Source organism: Muscardinus avellanarius (genome assembly GCF_963383645.1).
Source record: "Muscardinus avellanarius genome assembly, chromosome: 16".
NCBI classification, from domain to species: domain Eukaryota; kingdom Metazoa; phylum Chordata; class Mammalia; order Rodentia; family Gliridae; genus Muscardinus; species Muscardinus avellanarius.
Window position 1 is genome coordinate 25,562,414 of NC_137802.1, and position 18,851 is coordinate 25,581,264.

Genomic DNA, 18,851 nt, shown 5'->3' on the forward strand with positions numbered 1-18,851 from the left:
ATGTGGGAGAAAATGGAGACCAAGACGATCGTGTACGACTTGGATACGTCGGGGGGGCTGATGGAGGTAAGAGTGGCCCTCCTCATCCCCTTCCCTCAGCGCTGGGAGGGAACCTCCGCCCCACAAAGCCGACCCTAAGCTCAGAGGGCCGAGGGAGGGGGGGTTCCTCCTTATCCAGCCTTTCCCTCCCATCTTTGCAATTTGGGGGGCTGAGCTTAGCCTCTGAGTACGTTTGCGGCAGTTTCACCTACCCGCCTCCCTTGGTTCTCTCTCCCAAGGCTCCAGCCCACTCCATCTCCTTGCACCGGCGGGCCAACCCACTCCTTTCTCGCCGGCCCCTTTGTGCTTCCACCAGCACGTCCGGGTACCGGACCTCGGGCCTCTCCCGAGCCGGGCTTTGGAGTCCCCCACTGTCCATACAAGGAAGTGGCGAGAAAGGAACCGCTCACCCTCTCCCCATCCCCCTACCCTGATCCTCCCCATTTGGAAGAAGCTCTTCTCGTTGTTGTGCTGCAGATACGCGGTTAGGGTGAACTCTCCCTGGTTCCGGGGACCGAGAGGTTCTGGGAGCAGCCTGGATGGGAGGAAAAAGGACAAAGGGGGGGAGAGGAGTGGGTGACGGAGAAGCCGCGCCTGGGGGGCGACGGACCGCCCGGGAACTCCGAGTGTGCACACACGCCGTTTGTATGTGTGTGCAGCAAATCCAAGCTCTGCTGGCTCCCCCCAAGTCGGACGAGGCAGAAAAGCGAAGTCGGAAGCCGGAGAAGGAGCCCCGGAGAAGCGGCAGAGCCACCAACCACGATAGCTGCGATAGTTGCAAGGAAGGTGGAGACCTCCTGTGCTGCGACCACTGCCCGGCCGCCTTCCACCTCCAGTGCTGGTAAGGGCTGGGGACCCTTTGGAGCCCCTTGGCTGACCCTCCTCGACACATTCCTTCATCGGCCTACCCCTGCCAGCGGAAATAACGGGCGCTTGCAGCCGCTAGCTGACTCTGCAAGCTCTGGGGCAAGCGTCTCCCCGCCCCCGGTGTCTGCCGGTATCCGTTCTGCCGCGACGAGCAGCGGTGCGTTTTGACCCTGGAGTGGGGGATGGGAGTAGTGAAGCAAGCCCCAACAGAGACTGGAAGTCGCTGGGGAACCAGGACCTAGCGGGCCGTGTACCGCCGGCGGTGGAGGGAGAGGAAGGGGAGGAGCTCCAGGCCGAGCGCCGCACGGCAGCCCGCGCGCTTGCTGCCCTCAGGGCTCCTGCCGGGCCGGCTTTCCTCCCGGTGGGTGCACGGAGCCCTGGGCCACCCAGCAGCTCAGGTCCAGACCCCGGCGACCTGCGCTTGTGGCAATGGAGGAAATCATGGAGGGTGTCTCTCGAGTCCGCCTCTTCTTTGCCTCTCTGTTTACAATATGGCGACCTGCCTTTAAATTATATTTTTATTCTCAGCGCCATTTTGGCAGCATATATGATTTGCAAACGTTTTCCGGAGAACGGTGGGGCAGCCATGGAGTCTTTTCTGCAGAAGCTCCATGGGGGCCGGGGATCTCGCCGCTCTGGTCCCTTTCTCTGCCTCAGCTTGCCCCCTGTTGCCTCTCGGAGCTGCCTCCCTCCCTTTTTCCTCTGCGCGCCGGCCGCTTATTAGGAAATCGGGACGCGCTAGACAATTAAAATTGCCCTTGGGCACCGATTTCACATCTTCGCTCCGGATCGGCGAGCCCTTAGCCGCAAAATTCTTCACTGCCGGGGCAGGATTTCGAGCTGTGGCTGCGGAAAGGCATTTTTAAGGAGCTGAGAGCTAGAAAGCCTTACCTCCCCTCCCCCTTACTGAAAGAAAGGGGAGGGGAGAGATCGAAGAGAAGGAGGGACCTGGGTTGATCGCCGGCTGCTTGTTCCTACTCAGCAGCTCAGCCCAGAAAATCCGGCAAATAAGAGTTTAAACTCCATCTTCTGCCGGGAGAAATCACCCCTGCCCTTCACAAAAATCCCACATCTGCGCAGCGAACCCAAAGAGTGGCTTGTTCTGCTGTTCAACAGTTGACTGGGGCAGGCTGAAGAAAAGCAGGAAAGAGAGTGGGCTGTTTTGTTTGTTCTCACCTGGGGGTTTGTTTTGTTTTTCTGTTTTCTTTTTAATCCTTTGTTAAAGGGTGGAGGTCTGAAGGTCTTTCCACAGTTACATTTTCTTTCTTGGTTTGTGGAATGATGCCTACTTTATTTGTGCTAATTGCAGGTTTTGGAACACTTATTAAACAGATGGCTGATGCTGGGCAAATTGTCTGTGGTCAGAAGTTATGTGGGAAGCTCCCATTACCATTCCCAAGATACATCTGCCCAGGAGGGCACCACATCTTGTCTTATGATGTTACAGGGACAAAAATGATTATCCTGGAGGAAGCTTTGTAGCTGGACTTTAAATTTTTTTAATGAAGTGACTAATACCAGCAGTCAGGGTCTGTGGTTCTAGTCTCTACTTGTAAGGCGTAATTCACCTGGAGAAAATATCAAGTGTTTGTTTACTCTTGAGCACAAAAGAGATTTGTGCCTGAATACACTGTGATGACTCCCAGTTATTCCCAGGTGCTCATGTGTTTTTTATTATATTTGTTTGATATGTGTACTTGGACTGTGTGTAGACACACACACCCCCAATCCCAAGTACTTGAGATTGAATTCAGGACCTTGCACACACACTAGACAAGGACTCTGCCACTGAATTACATGGCCAGCCATTTGTTTGTTTTAAAGTTTATGTTCAGGGACTCTCAGAGTTGACCAGACTGACCTCAAACTTGTGATTAAGTCCTCCTTGCTTAAAAATACTGAAATTGTTTATTAGAAACCTGAAGCAGGGGACTGAGCGTGGCGGCGCACACCTGTAATCCCATTACCTGGGAAGCTCAAAGAAAGGATAACCTCAGCAAATAGTGAGACTCATCAGTCTAGAGAGATCTTGTTTCAAAATTAAAAAGATAAAATAGAGATGGGGGTTTAGCTCAGAGAGAGCATGCCCTGGATTCGAACTGCAATACCACACACACCCCTAAAAAAAGAAACTTGAGGCATGGAAAAAGTGTGCTGTGTATTTTACCTGAGATTTGGCTTTTTAACTTTAAACCTAACTACTGAATATTTTAATCAAATGAGTCTTAAGAAGTGTCAAATTGTAACAGTTAACAGTTTCCACTTCACTAGAAGGAAAGAAGGAGGGACTTGTAGCTGTTGATGAGAATCTGATTTGCCCAAACTGTGCATTTCATTAAATACTTTTTTTCTCTTTTTAAGACCATGAATGGGATCTGGTAATCAGAGATTCAAGAATTGTAGTAAATGAGATAAGGTTTGTTTCACATCTTCAATTCTCTCTTTGAAGATACCAGTACTGAATGTACTGTTGGCTTATCTGAATTATTATCTAAATCACAAAACATTGTAGTTATTGGTGAAAAGGCAGGAAGTATTTTCTAAAATAAAGTTCATTTCGTAGATGAGTTTCATTCAATAAGTGAAGCTCATCCAACACTTCCTGCCTCCTAACCCATACTCTCACACAAAAGTGAAGTACTTCATTAAACAGCTCAGAGTAGTGAAGTCAAGCGGTTAATGTCTCAGAAATTTTTGATTCCTGGGTGTTTTCATTAACTTGTCCTATAATGGCTTACTTGTGCCACATGGGAATGAGATTACTTGGGTGAACATAGTAATGATAACTTCTGCTATATACAAATATGCAAAGGTGAAGTTGGAGCCGGGCATGGTGGCGTACACCAGTGAATCAACTTGTGAAGCTGATACAGGAGGATCACAGATTCAAGGCTAACCTCAGCAACATTGTGAGACCCTGTTTTAAAATAAAAGGGCTGGCCGGGCGTGGTGGCGCACGCTTGTAATCCCCGCGCTTGGGAGGCAGAGACAGGAGGATCACGCAGGTTCCAAGCCAGCTGTGCTGGCTTAAGAGACCCTGTTTCCAAAAATTAAAAAATAGGTCTAGGAGTGTAGCCCAGATATAGAAGGGTTTCCAGGAACCCCAGTACCACAAACAAACAAACAAACAAATAAATAAATAAATAAATAAATAAATAAATAAAATAAAAGGGCTGGTGGTGTAGCTCGAAAGTAGAGTGTTCAATCCTTTGCCAGGCATGGTGGCGCACGCTTGTAATCCCTGCGCTTGGGAGGCAGAGACGGGAGGATCCCGCAGGTTCGAAGCCAGCTGCGTGCGCTGGCTTAGGAGACCTTGTTTCCAAATAAAAATGTAAAAATAGGTCTGGGAATGTAGCCCGGAGTGGGGGGGTAATCCTTAGTACTGGAAAAAAAAAAAAGACATGAAATTGAAAAAAAAAATTTTTTTTTTTTTTTTGGTACTGGGGGTTAAACCCAGGGACTGTCTGAGAACCTGCTCCTATTTTATTTATTCTTTATTTTGAGACAGGGTCTCACTGAGTTGCAGATGGCCTCACTAAATTGCTGAGGCTGTTCTTGAATTTTCTTTTTTTTTTTTTTTTTTTTGCGGGTTTGGGGATGGAATCCAGGGGCATTTGACTTCCAAGCTATACTCCCTGCCCTACTTTTTATTTTTTATTTTGAAACAGGGTCTCACTAAGTTGCAGAGGGCATCACTAAGTAGCTGAGGCTTGTTCTTGAATTTTCAATCCTCCTGTCTCAGCCTCCCAAGTATTGGGGATTAAAGTGTGTACTACCAATGCCCAGCCTTATTCTTTTTTTTTTTTTTTTTGTACTAGGGGTAGAACCCAGAGGCTTATACTCCCAGACCTTTTATATATTTTATTTGGAAACAGGGTCTCACTAAGTTGCTGAAAGCCTCACTAAGTAGCTGAGGCTGGCTTCGAACCCGTGTGATCCTCCTGTCTCAGCCTCCCAACTACTAGGATTACAAGCTTGCACCGCATGCTCGCTAAAGTTGGAATTTTTACAGTTGTAGTACTCCTGCATTTCTCCACTCAAAATTCTGTGAGACAGGTCCTCTGAGTCTCTAGTGTTGCATGCCAGTTTGCCTCCCAATGAACAGGATCTTGTAAAATGTTCCAGAAGTGATTCCTAGGCAAACTTTACCTCCTGGGCTTAGTGACATAACCATAAACCACAAGGGATTTTTCTAAGATAAACTACTAGAGGAAATGACTGGTCAGATAAGCTGTTTTAATTGTCTTTTCTCTGGGGCCAATGTTCTGTTATGAATAGTGTCATTTCTTCCTAATTACGTGGGAAGCCTTATTTCTGGTTTTCTATAATGATCCTTTAGGTTAGGGAATGAATTGTTTTGTACTCAATATCATGACTTCACTGAAGAATTAAAATTGAGAAGCTGATGTCTTTGTATTTAAGTGATAGTGTAATCATTTTATCCAAGTTTAACTGGTTTATCAATTATTCAGAATGATGATAAAGGTTACTAAGCCTGCCCCTGGAGAACTGTAAAGAGATTTTTTGTTGTTTTTTTTTTTTAATTGGTGATGGAGATTGAACCCAGAGGCATTTTACCTCCAAGCTACACCCCCAGCCATATATTTTATTCTTTATTTTGAAACAGGATCTCATTTCACTTAGTTGCAAAGGGCTGGGCTGTGAACCTGCAATCTTTCTGTCTTAGCATCCCAAATATGCAATCCTCCTGTCTCAATCTCCCAAGTACTGGGATTACAAGTGTGCGCCACCACACTCAACTGAGATTTTTTTTTATGTCCCCTGGTAAACCTAATCTTTGTCATAATAGTCATGCCATAAATTGAGCTTTTTAAAAATTATAATCTTCATGGACCGGTCCCTAAAAATCTGTTAAAAAGTAGAATAATTGGTAAAGCATTAGTTGTCATTGATTCAACTTTATCTTTGAAATGTGAAAGATTGTTGCTACTGATAAGAGGCAGTACCATAAGGCATCAGTAATAAGGCTGAATGGAAGCTCACTAGTTTTCTCTCGCTTTCTCAGTGGCATTTTGCTCCAAACAGACAGGGACCAAAATGGTCTGATTGGGAAGCACATCTTCCTCAGGAGACCTCAGCATGGTCCCTTCCCGTCAGACAGATTTCTGTAGCATTTGCCTCCGCATGTTATATTTGGAATTGTTGGCCAGCTTTCCTCTCTCTGGTGTTGGCAGCAAGATCCAAAATGAGGTTTTCGAAGAATGAGAGTAAAAAGGTCTCTGTGCACAGGCAAAACTGAGCTTAACTTGGAGTTTTGCATATTTAATTTTCAATGAGTCATTACAAAGGTTTCACACATAGACTAGAATCTAGAATAAAAAATCTTTGCTGTTTGAACTTTTAAGGTGATTTTTTTTCAGAATTTGTTGTTGAATTAATTAAATTATTCATTAAATTAATATCAGGTTAACAGTTAATTAAATACATTATTCTAACGTCTTAGGAATCTGGTGAGCTACACCCCAGCCTGATTTTATTTTTTTATTTTGAAACAGGGTCTTGCTATGTTGCTGAAACTGGTCTCAAACCTGCAATCCTCCTGTCTTGGCCTCCCAAGTACTGGGATTTCAAATGTCCTCCACATAGCTGGCTAATCTGTTGTTTTTGATGCTATAAATGCTTAGAATTCTGGTACTAAAGAACTGGAGATAGCCAGGCATGGAAGCACATGCTTGTAATCCTAGTACTTGGGAGGCTGAAACGGGAGGATCACAGGTTCGAGGCCAGTCTCAGCAGTTTACTGAGACCCTGTTTCCAAATAAAATATAAAACCGGTCTGGAGGTAGAAGGCCCCTGGGTTCCATCCCAGTACCACAAAAAAAAAAAAAAAAAAAAAGAACTGGAGGTTATCATGTCTGGATTCCCTCCTTTACCCTTGCCCCATCAATAGTACAATATTCCTACAATAAACTTAATTTGGTTTTATATTTATTTTATTTACTTATTTTGCATTGTTGTGTTGTTTTGGGATCTAGGTATGTAGTATTGTTTTTAAATGATCTATCCAAGCCTGCTGTGACTGTGCAAGCTTGAATCTAGTATTTTGGGAGACTGACCAGACTCAGTAGTTTAGGCCCTCTGCAACTTTGTGAAACCCTGTTTCTAAATAGAAAATACAATAGTGCTGGGGGTGTAACTTGGAGGTAGAATGCCTCTGGGTGGTTCAATTCCCAGTACAAAAAAAAAATGTGTATGTTTATGTATTTGTTTTAAATAGTCCATCCAGAGCTAGGCATGGTAGCGCATGCTTGTAATTCCAGCATTTGGCAGGCTGAGACAGGAGGATTGCAGGTTTGAGGGCAGCCTCGGCTACTACTTAGTGAGGCCCTTTGCAACTCAGTAAAACCCTATTTCAAAAATAAAGAGCAAAAAATAGGGCTGAGGATATAGTTCAAAGGTAGAATGCCTCTGGGTTCCAACCCCAATATTTCAAAAAATAATAATAATAAATAAATGGTCCTCCAAAATGGAGGGTTTAGCCAGGTGTGGTGGTACAAGCCCTGTAATCCTAGTTCTTGGGGGACTGAGAAAGGAGGAATACTGAACCTGTTTCCAAATAACAAAAAAAGGGCTGGAGGGCCGGGCGTGGTGGCGCACGCTTGTAATCCCCGGCGCTTGGGAGGCAGAGACAGGAGGATCGCGCAGGTTCGAAGCCAGCCGCATGCACTGGCTTAGGAGACCCTGTTTCCAAATAAAAAAATATAAAAATAGGTCTGGGAGTGTAGCCCGGAGGTAGAAGGGCTTCCAGGAACCCCAGTACCACCAAAAAGGGGGGGGGGGGGCTGGAGGTATATCTTAGAGGTAGAATACTCCTAAGTTCAATTCCCAGTACCAAAAAAAAAGGAAGATCTGATATCATACAACTTGTATCTGTTTCAGATGCATGCTTCTTAAACTATTTTGTTGTTTCTTACAATTAATGTGGCGCTAAGCAACTAATTTTTATGACAAACACTTTTATTCTTAGAAAAAGGGTAATTGTTGTTTAAATATACAAGAATAAGATGGACATGGTGGTACATGCTTGTAATCCCAGTACTTGGGAGGCTGAGACAGGAGGATCACAGGTTCATACTTAGTGAGACCCTGTTTCAAAATTAAAGAATAAGAAATAGGGCTGGGACTGTATCTCGGAGGTAAAATGCCCCTGGATTCAATCCCTGGTACTATAAAAATAATTAGGGTTGGGCCGGGCATGGTGGTGCACGCTCATAATCCCAGCATTTGGGAGACTGAGACTGTAAGATCGCAGTTCATGGACAGCCTCAGCTACTTAGCAAAACCCTTTGCAATTCAGTGAGACCCTGTTTCAAAAAATTTTTAAAAGACTAACAACTAGGGCTTGGGGTGTAGCTTGGAGGTACAGTGCCCCCGGGTTCCATCCCCAGTACTGGAAAAAAAAAATAATAATAAGGTTGGGGCTATAGTTTAGTTTATTTAAAAATAATAATAATAAGGTTGGGGCTATAGTAGAATGTCCCTGGCTCAATCCCTGGTACCACAAAAAAATAAAATAAACTATAAGAATAGTCAGGTGTTGTGGTAAGAGCCTGTAATCTCAGCTGCTTGGGAAGTTGTAGCAGGAGGATTGCTTGATCCCAAGGAGTTCTAGGCTAGCCTGGGAAATAGCAAGACCCCATCTCCAGAAAAGTAAATATTTGGTATGTTTGTGGGTCAGATGGCTTGGATTGAGAAAGGAGGTTACTGTTTTTGTGTAACTTAAGGCACATACTTAGTGGTACTGTTATTTTTCATTTGGGGCCTATCCTGAAAATAATTACTATACTCACTGAAAGGTAGGATGCAGTTACAATTTCATCAGTCTCCTGTTGTTCCTCGAATCTTGCAAAGTACTTTACAAGAGAGCTCCACTAATATAGTGGGATAGTGTATGCTGCCTTCATTTTAATCTTGAAGTTTATTTATTTATTTATTTATTTATTTATTTTTGCGGGTCTGGGGATGGAACCCAGGGGCATTTGACCTCTGAGCTACACCCCCTGCCCTATTTTTTATTCTTTATTTTGAAACTGGGTCTCACTGAGTTGCAGAGGGCCTCACTAAGTAGCTGAGGCTGGATGCAAACCGTGATCCTCCAGGTCTCAGCCTCCCGAATGCTGGGATTACAAGCGTGCGCCACCACGCCCGGCTATTCTTGAAGTTTATAATATCCCATTATAAATTCTTTTCAAGTATGCCTCCAGGTGTTTTTTTTAAACCTATATCAAAGAAATGTCCAATAAATTGATTATTTGAACTGAAAAGGGATTCTAGTAGTTACTACTATGTGTTGAATGAAAACTCACTGGTATTTGTTAACCTTGAGTGAAAGTATAAGTAATGCTTAAGGTTTTTCCTTGTAGCATTTATTAGTACCTCATTTCTTTTTATGATTGGACAATATTTCATTGTGTGGATATACCGATTTCGTTTATCCATTCATCAGGTGGTGGACACTTGGATTGTTTCTACTATTGTGAACAATTGGCGTCAGTTTCTGTATGAACTTGTTTTCCCAAACTCTTGGATATGTACCTAGAGGAGGAGTTACTGGGTCATGGTAATTCTTATGTTTAGCCTTTGGGAAGAACTGCAGGCTGTTTTCCAAAGTATCTGCATCATTTTACTTTCCCACTAGCAGAATATGAGAGTTCCAATTTCTCCACATCCTTGACAACACTTGCTATTATCTCTTGATTAAAGGTACCCTAAATGTCTTGAAGTAATACGTCTGTGTGGCTTTGATTTGTGTTTCCCTGATAACTATGATGTTAAACATTTTTTTGTATCCTTATTCACTGTATATATTTTTATCTTGGAGGAATATCTATTTAGATCCTTTGTCCATGTTTATTTTTTGTGTATTGGGGAATATACTGGGGAATAAACCGGCTGCATTCTGCCTCTGAGCTACACCCCCAGCACTATTTTTGGGTTTTTTTTTTTGTTGTTGTTGTTTTGTTTTGTTTTGTTGGTGGTACTAGGGGGTGGAACCCAGGGGGCTTTTTACCTCTGGACTATACTCCCAGACCTAGTTTATATTTTATTTGGAAACAGGGTCTCACTAAGTTGTGGAGGGCCGCACTATGTAGCTGAGGCTGTCCGTGAACCGCAATCCTCCTGTCTCAGCCTCCCAAGTAGTGGGATTACAAGCGTGCGACACCACACCAGGCCTCCCTTGTCCATTTTTAGTTGGCTTTTTTTTTTTTTTGTCAGGCGTGATGGCTCACATTTGTAATCCCAGTATTTGGGAGGCTGAGACAAGAGAATCACAAGTTTGTGGCCAGCCTCAGCAATTAATGAGACTCTGTTTCAAAATAAAAGAACAAAATAGGGCTGGGGTAAAGCTTGGAAGTAGAATACCCTTGGGTTCCATCTCTAGTACCCCCCAAAAATTGACCTTTTTTCTTTTTCTTTTTTTTGGAGATTGAGCCCAGGAGCATTCTTCTTCTGGGCTGCACCCCCAGTTCTATTATTTATGTATTCATTCATTCATTCATTTGCTCATTTTGTGGTATTAGGGATTGAACCCAGAGGCATTCTACCTCTGAGCTACACCCCCAGCTCTCTTTTATTCTTTTTATTTTGAAACAGAGTCTCACTAAGGTGTGGAGGGCCTCCTAATTTAACAAGGCTGGCTGCCATCCTCCTGTCTCTGTCCTGTTCACTACCCCCTCCCCCAACTTTGTGGCCCAGGGGAGTACAACATGGCCAGCTGCATTGCCATTCAAGGAGTGACAGCTATAAGAGCACCTCTGTGTAATGCTAGTCCCTCAAGAGACACAGGCCAGGAGTATGGCTGTCCCCTTGCCAGTTTCCTGAAAGAGGAGGACATTGTATTCAGTACAAGTCCTAGACGAAATTTCAGAAAGGCACTTTGCAATTGCAGATTTGTCACTATGCCCAGGACACATGCACAGGTCACTATCTGGCTGCTTTTCCCATGACTTGAGAGCAGTTAAGAATGAGAAGGTGACTCCTTTTCCTGCCTGCCATTTCCAGATACCTTTTATTACTATTATTATTAATATTTTTTGTACCAGGTATGGAACCCAGGGGTGTTCTACCTCTAAGCTGCATCTCCAGCCCTACTTTTTATTTTTTTATTTTGAAACAGGGTCTTATTTCACTACTTTTCAGAATGAGGTACTAATAAATGCTACAAGGACAAACCTTAAGCATTACTTACACTTTGACTCAAGGTTAACAAATACCAGTGAGTTTTCATTTATTGCCACAAACCTGCAATCCTCCTGTCTCAACCTCCCAAATACTGAGATTACAAGTGTGCACCACCATGTCTGGCCAGATAAGAACCAAAATTCTTATCCTTTAACCCTATTTATTTTAAATCTAGGTCTCAGCAAATAAGAACAAAGATGAAATTTTTGCATATTTGTGTGAGAGGCAAAAGCTAAGGTATACAGTATATGCTGATGAAAGAAGTTGATTTTGACCCATTGGCAAGAAGGAATTTACTACTATGTAGAATAGTTATTGAATTCACAATAAGCAAATTCCTAAGTGATTAAAAATGTTTTCTGTGGTGCTGAGGATTGGCCTCACTCATTCTAAGTATGTGTCTACCACTGAACTATATCCCCAGCCCAGTATGAAAATATTTTTCTTTTTTGTGACACTGGGGGTTCAACCCAGAGGCATTTTGAACCTTTGAACTACAGCCCCAGTTCGATTTTATTTCTTAATTGGAAACAGGGTCTAATTAGATTGGTGAGAGACTCACAACTTGCTAAGGTTGTCCTCGAACCTGCGATCCTCCCATCTCAGTCTCCTAAATAGTGGGATTTATAGGCGTGTACCACCCTGCCCACCACTGAAAAACTTGATTCACTCATTCAGAGATACTCCTTTCCTTTGGTTATTATTGAACTGAATAAATGCTTACTAAAATACTTTGGGGATTGAACCCAGGGGCATTCTATCTTCTAACTACAACCCCAGCCCTATTTTATTTATTTTATTTGTTTTTTATTTTTTTATTTTTTATTTTTTGTGGTGGGTCTGGGGGTGGAACCCAGAGGCATTCGGCCTCCAAGCTACACCTCCTGCCCAATTTTTTATTCTTTTTTTTTGAAACAGGGTCTCACTGAGTTGCAAAGGGCCTCACTAAGTAGCTGAAGCTGTCCGTGAACAGCGATCTTCTGGTCTCAGCCTCCCAAATTCTGGGATTACAAGGGTGCGCCACCAAACCCAGCTACTGCTGTTTTCTAACCTGTGATTCTCCTGTCTCGGCATCCCAAGTACTGGGATTACCGGCATGCACACCACACCTGGCACTAAACTAATTGAAAGCCAGAAGCTGACCTTTTCCTCTCCTCACGTCTGTGTAATACCTGTGGATATTAAATAAAAGTTATTCTGGTTGGGCTTGTAGCTCAGAAATGGAGCAATCATTTGGCATGTGTAAGGCCCTGGGTTCAATCCCTATCACTACAAAAACAAAAAAGAGAGAAAGAGACAGAGGAATGCTAAAATAAATACTGAGCCAGGCGTGGTGGCGCACACTTGTAATCCCAGCATTCAGGCTGAGACAGGAGGATCGCGGTTCACGGACAGCCTCAGCTACTTAGGAGGCCCTCCGCAACTTAGTGAGACCCTATTTCAAAATAAACAATAAGAGCCGGGCATGGTGGCACATGCTTGTAATCCCCGCACTTGGGAGGCTAAGACAGGAGGATCGCGCAGGTTCAAAGCCAGCCTCAGCTACTTAGTGAGGCTCTCAGCAACTTAGTGAGACCCTGTTTCCAAATAAAATATAAAAATGGGTCTGGGATTATAGCCCGAAGGTAGAAAGCCTCTGGGTTCCACCCCCAGTACCACCAAAAATAAAATAAAATAAAATAAAAACCAGATTAGGGGTTATAGCTCGGAGGTCAAATACCCCTGGGTTTCATCCCCAGACCCACCAAAAAAAAAGGAAAAAAAATATTGGTTGGGAAACAGACATTATGTCTGGTTTATTCTGAGAGGATATTACCTTCATTAATATAATCACCAGGTGACCACTTTTCTCCCTAATAACATTTGTTTTCCTATATTTTAATCACTTTCGTGTTTGTTTTGTTCTGTTTTTTGACAAATTATATAGGACATCTGGGAAATGTATCCCAGTTTTTTGTATTTTGTTTTGTTTTGTTTTGAACTGAGTATGGAACCCAAGGGCACTCTACCTCCGAGCTACACGTACCCCAGCCCTGTTGTTTATTTACTTTGATACAGGTTCTCACTAAATCCCAGAAGGCCTCACTAAGTAGCTGAGGCTGGCTGCAAACCTGTGATCCTCCTGTTTCAGCCTCCCAAATATTAGGATTACAAGTATGCGCCACCACGCCCAGCTTTGTTTCCCAGTTTTGACAAGATCAAAGATACATAGTAATAGCCAGAAACTAGTGCCTTTTTTCCCAAAAAAGATCTGGTCTCTTCATAAGGCTCTTTTTTGGGGTACCAGGGATTGAACCCAGGGGCATTTTACTCTCAAGCTATATCCCCAGCCCTATTTTTATTCTTTATTTTGAAACAGGGTCTCACTTAGTAGCTGAGGCTGGCTACAAACCTGTGACCCTCTTTATCAGCCTTCCAAGTACTTGGATTACAAGTGTGTGCCACCATGCCTAGCTCAATAAGACTTTTTGAAATAAGCTTCATTGAGCAAGAGAAGTCTCTCTTCTGGGATTGACTTTAACCACAGCCTGAAGAAAAAAAAAAACTCCACGCCAGGCAGCGGTGAAGGCACCTCTCCAAATTATTATTTATCAAGTTCCAGGTAGAACCCTGTTTGTGGCAGCACAAGCACACTTGCAGGCTTTTGCTCATCTGTTATTTTTGGGTTTTGGTGAGACGATGCTGTGGATTTAACATAGGGCATTGTGACTGTTGGGCAACTGATCTAACACTGAATACATGCTCGATCCCTTTTTTTGTTTTTATTTTTTTGACAGGGTCTCACTAAGTTGCCCAGGCTGACTTTGAACTTCCAGTTCTTCTATCTCCACCTCTTGAGTAGTTGGTATTATGTTAATGTGCTACTGTGTCAGTGAGGGGTAATTAGTATTCTTTTTCTTGTGTGCATAAGCACATAAGAAAGCATAAAAGCTAATGTGATGCACAGAATTTTGAGTAAGTCCAGATAACATATAAGTCTCTGTGTTATGAAACTGAGTGACATGGACCTGCTCTTGGTTTACTTTCCTCTGCCCTTGGGCTCTTGTAATGAGCTGGGAGTATTTTAATTCCAACTTTCACTGGACCATTCTGCAGATTCTCAGTTTAAACAAAGCTTGGGAAACATGAGAGGTTATCAATAGTGAACTTTTTAAGTTGACAGCCATCAATTGGTCAGAATGCACTCGGAAAATTATAATCTCACTAAATGTGTCTGGAAAGATTGGCTATATTTAACTCTCCTTGCTTTTTTTTTTTTTTTTTTTTTTTTTTTGCGGGTCTGGGGATGGAACCCAGGGGCATTCGACCTCCAAGCAACACCCCCTGCCCTATTTTTTATTCTTTATTTTGAAACCAGGTCTCACTGATTTGCAGAGGGCCTCACTAAGTAGCTGAGGCTGTCCGCGAACCTCGATCCTCTGGTCTCAGCCTCCCAAATATTGGGATTACAAGCATATGCCGCCATCCCCAACTTGCTTGCCATTTTTTTGTAAGAGCATCTTTTTTTCAGTCCTAGAGATTAAACCCAGGACCTCACAAATGCTTATAAATATATAAAAGTGGGAACCAGGGGTGGTGACACATGCTTTGTAATACCAATACTTGGGAGGCTGAGACAGGAGGATCACAGGTTTGCAGGCAGCCTCAGCTACCTAGTAAGACCCTGGAGTGTAGCTTGGAGATAGAAGGCCCCTGGGTTCAACCCCTAGTACCACACACAAAAAAATTAAATTAAAAAATAAATGCTAGGTAGATATTCTACCATTAAGCTACATCCTCAGCCTGTCCTGCCCCCTTTTTTTTTTTTTTTTTTTTTTTTTTTAATTTTTGAAACAGCTTTGCTAAATTGCCCATGCTGATGCTGACTGGCCTGGAACTTGTTGATCCTCCTGCTTCAACTCCTGAGTAGCTTGGGATTACAGGCATGTGCCACCACACCTGGCCTAAAGCCACATCATTTTAAAGGTAGAGAGGATTCTGTTACTAATTTTGGCTTTTTAGTAATTATGTTTTATCATTTTTGTTTGCTTTATTCCTCCTTGTGGTCCTTGTGGTTTTGGTTGGCATAGCCATTCTACGTTATTATAATACCAAAGGAAACACATAATTCCATGATATCAGACATCTTTGTAGGCTGTGGTTTGTTGGTGTTGAAGGAAACTGTATGTTAAGAAAAATGTCTACAGTTTAAAGTTATGACAAATAATTTATGTCCAAGGTTTGTAGGCTTTCTGCTGTTTTGGGGTATGGGAAGGTACTCTGGGAATTGAACTAAGGATACTCTGCCATTGAGTTACATCCTCATCTCTTTTATTGTTTATTTTATTTTTTGCAGCACTGGGGATGGCACCCAATGGCATTCTACCTCTGAGCTACACTCCTAGCCCTATTTTTTCTTTATTTTGAAACAGGGTCTCACTAAGTTGTGGAATGTCCTCATTAAGTGGCTGAGGCTGGCACAAACCTGTGATCCTCCTGTCACAGTGTGTGCCACTACGCCTGGCTTTTTTTTTTTTTTTTTTTTTTTTTTTTTTTGAGATATAGTGTAAGTTGCCCAGGTTGGCCTTGAATTTTGTGATCTTCCTGAGTAGCTGGATTTATAGGTGTGTGCTGCTGTGCCCAGCTGCTTGCTACTTTATTTTTTTATTTTTGCCATATTGGGGATGGAACCCAGGGGCATTTCTATCTTAACCATTTGTGAGCGCACTTGCAGATGTGTAATGTGATCATTCTTTGCTTAGGGGCCATTTGAGAGAAGTATGCCAAAGGGGAAAATCGTGGCATGTGCGTGCTCCCCCCCCCCCCAAGTATGTTCAGCTCCTAAATAGGTCACTGGGGGTGTAAGTGGAAGGCTTCAGAAGCCCAGGTCAGCACTTGGTAGTGGCATCAGACCATGACAACACAGTTTGACAGCATGCCTTGGAGATAGATTACTTTAGCCATATAGGGCAGGGAGCTTTGAGGTTTGTGAGTAGAACCAGGGGATGGGAGAGAATAGGGTAAAGAAGGAAAGAATGAGTCCTATGCTGTTAAAGGACCAAATAAAATTATTCTCCCTCCCCCCCCCCTTTTTTTTTTTAAATAGACTCCGTCAGGGAAGGCTAAATGAAATCCTTCTTTAGGGAAAAGCAACTGGATTTTAGATAAAAATTTGGTCTGTAGATTTAGTTGAATTTTATTCACCATTCATTTATTTATTTATTGCTGTGCTGGGGCTCAAACTCAGGGACTTTGCATGCTAAGCAAGCATTGTACCACTGAGCTACACCTTTAGCCCCTTAGTTGTGTTTTGGGGTGTGTGTGTGTGTGTAACTGGGGGTGGAACCCAGGGGCTTTTCTACCTCCGGGCTATACTTCCAGACCTATTTTATGATTTATTTGGAAACAGGGTCTCTCTAAGTTGCTGAGAGCCACACTAAGTAGCTGAGGCTGGCTTCGGACCTGTGCAATCCTCCTGTCTCAGCCTCCCAAGCACAGGGATTATGAATGTGCGCCACCACGCCCAGCCCCCCCCCCCCATGGTACCCAGGGGCATTCTGCCTCTGAGCTAAACCCACAGCCCTATTTTTTTTTTTTTTTTTTTTTGAAACAGGGTCTCACTGAGTTGCAAATTCACTAAGTAGCTGAGGCTGTCCGCAAACCATGATCCTCCTGTCTCAGCCTCCAGAACGCTAGGATTACAAGTGTGCACCACCATGCCCGGCTTCCTTAGTTGGGTTTTAAATACAGACATTTTTAATGCTTTTCATTTTCTAAGTTTTTATAGAATTTTAGGCCTAATAATTATAAACTGGCCCAGATACCTGAGGTAAGTTTACAAAGTAGCCTGTCTACTTCTTAAATTCCTACTTTCTGCTGAAATTTGGCAACAGCAATAAGCAGATCCATACTTCTGAGATTGTTCTAGGAACTTCCCCAGGAATATTAGGAAATGACTGTTAAGTCTATCTTTAAAAAAATTTGTGCCAGGCATGGTGGCACACACTTGTAATTCCAGCATTTGGGAAGTTGAGACCATAGGATCACGGTTCATGGACTGCCCTCAGCTACTTAGGCGCTCCGCAACTCAGTGAGACCTGGTTTCAAAATAAAGAATAAAATATTGGGCAGGGGGTGTAGCTTAGAGGTTAAATGCCTCTGGGTTCCATCCCCAGACCCATATATATATATATATATATATTTTTTTTTTTTTTTTTATGTGTGTGTGTGTGTGCGCGCGCGCGTGTGTGTGGTACTGGGGATTAAACCCAGGGGAGTTCTACCTCTGACCAACACCCTATCCCTATTTTATTTTTTAGTTTGAAACATGCATGGTCTTACCAGGTTGCTCAGAGTCTCCCTAACATTGTTGAGGCTGTCCTTGAACCTGCAGTTCTCAATTTGAGGACATAGTCAACTACTTTGAAAGAATTGTATGCCTGTGGAAGTGACACAACTAGCTAAGTTTCTCAATAGACATTTTTAGTGACTAGTGCCTCATTAGTTTCCTTGTTTAACACTGCCACTGAGCTTTTGCATGGGGGAAAAAAACAGCAGTTCTTGTACATCTTACGTACTTTTTAGCATTAGCTATATTTGAGTCAGTAATTGCGATGAAGGAGGGTAAAAGATTAAGGTTCAAGGACCCCATGAACTTCTGCTTTCATCGCTCCAGTATCCATTGCAAGGTAAGCCATACTTGAAAGATAAAAACTGATGCCTACACAAGTGTCCAAAGAATGCTTGATATTTCTGCTGGTTTTTTTTTTGTTTTGTTTTGTTTTTTTTTTGTTGTTTTTTTTTTTTTGGTGGTGGTACTGGGGATGGAACCCAGGGGCTTTCTATCTCTGGGATTACAAGCTTGCACCACCATGCCCAGCTTATTTTGTATTTTGAAACAGGGTCTTGTAAAGTTTCCAGGTGCAAGCCCCACGTTATCTATAATCTTCCTGTCTCAACCTTCAACAGGCAATCACCACCATACCTGGTTAATTTTAAATTTTAAACATTTTTTAAATCAAACTTTAGTTGGCACATATTAATTTTTCCAGAACATAAGATGATTTCAGGTTATAAAAGGCTTTTTTTTTTCCTTTTTTCTTTTTTTGTATGTGTAGTACTGGGGATGAAACCCAGGACCTACATCCTGTGGCCGCCACCACCACCACCCATCACCTGGCTTTGGGTTGTTTTGTTTTGAGAGAGAGACTTGCTAAGTCGCCCAGGCTGGCCTTGAAGTTGGGATCTTCCTGCACCACCACATCCAGCCAACGCCTATTTCTAAAGGGCTCATAGATCAAGATGTTTGCCCGGAGACTGAGGTGATCACCTTCACTTCCTATTTTGGCTAGCACCAATACATCCTCTGAGCTAGCCAAAGCCAGCAGGGCCGGCCAGTGTGAGAAAGAGTGGGCCTGTTCTGAGTATGTATTGTTTTTGCTGTTGGTCTTGTGCGGTGCTGCTAAATGTAATTGCAGGATTTTTATTTGATGGTGGACCTCAGATGGATGGCTGAGACCCATGAACTGTGAAATTAAAAATCAAAACTGCTATTGTTTGCTTGCTGAACACTTTCACCAAAAGAGGGTGGGGGCCATATAGATAATAGTGAGAGCAGTCAAGTCTTAGTCTAACGGATATTTTAACTGAAACTGCCATAAATGAATAGAGAACTTGTGTTTCTTCGAGAATAATGAAGTCTGACAGGAGGGATCCTTACTAGTTTATGTGACTGATCTCTTTTAGAGGAGAGTGTGATTAGA

The 18,851-nt window shown here is 43.0% G+C and overlaps 1 protein-coding gene across 1 annotated transcript in view; it reads left to right on the forward strand.

The window, feature by feature from the left end:
* The window catches only part of PHF12 (PHD finger protein 12), a gene marked incomplete at both ends in the record, with an annotated part of 61,162 nt that continues 42,311 nt past the window's right edge, over window positions 1–18,851 (forward strand). Inside the window, 2 exons of the mRNA XM_080713283.1 lie at window positions 1–66; window positions 699–880. Of these exons, the coding sequence (XP_080569409.1) occupies window positions 1–66; window positions 699–880 (248 nt within the window). The remainder of the gene's footprint in view (window positions 67–698; window positions 881–18,851) is intronic.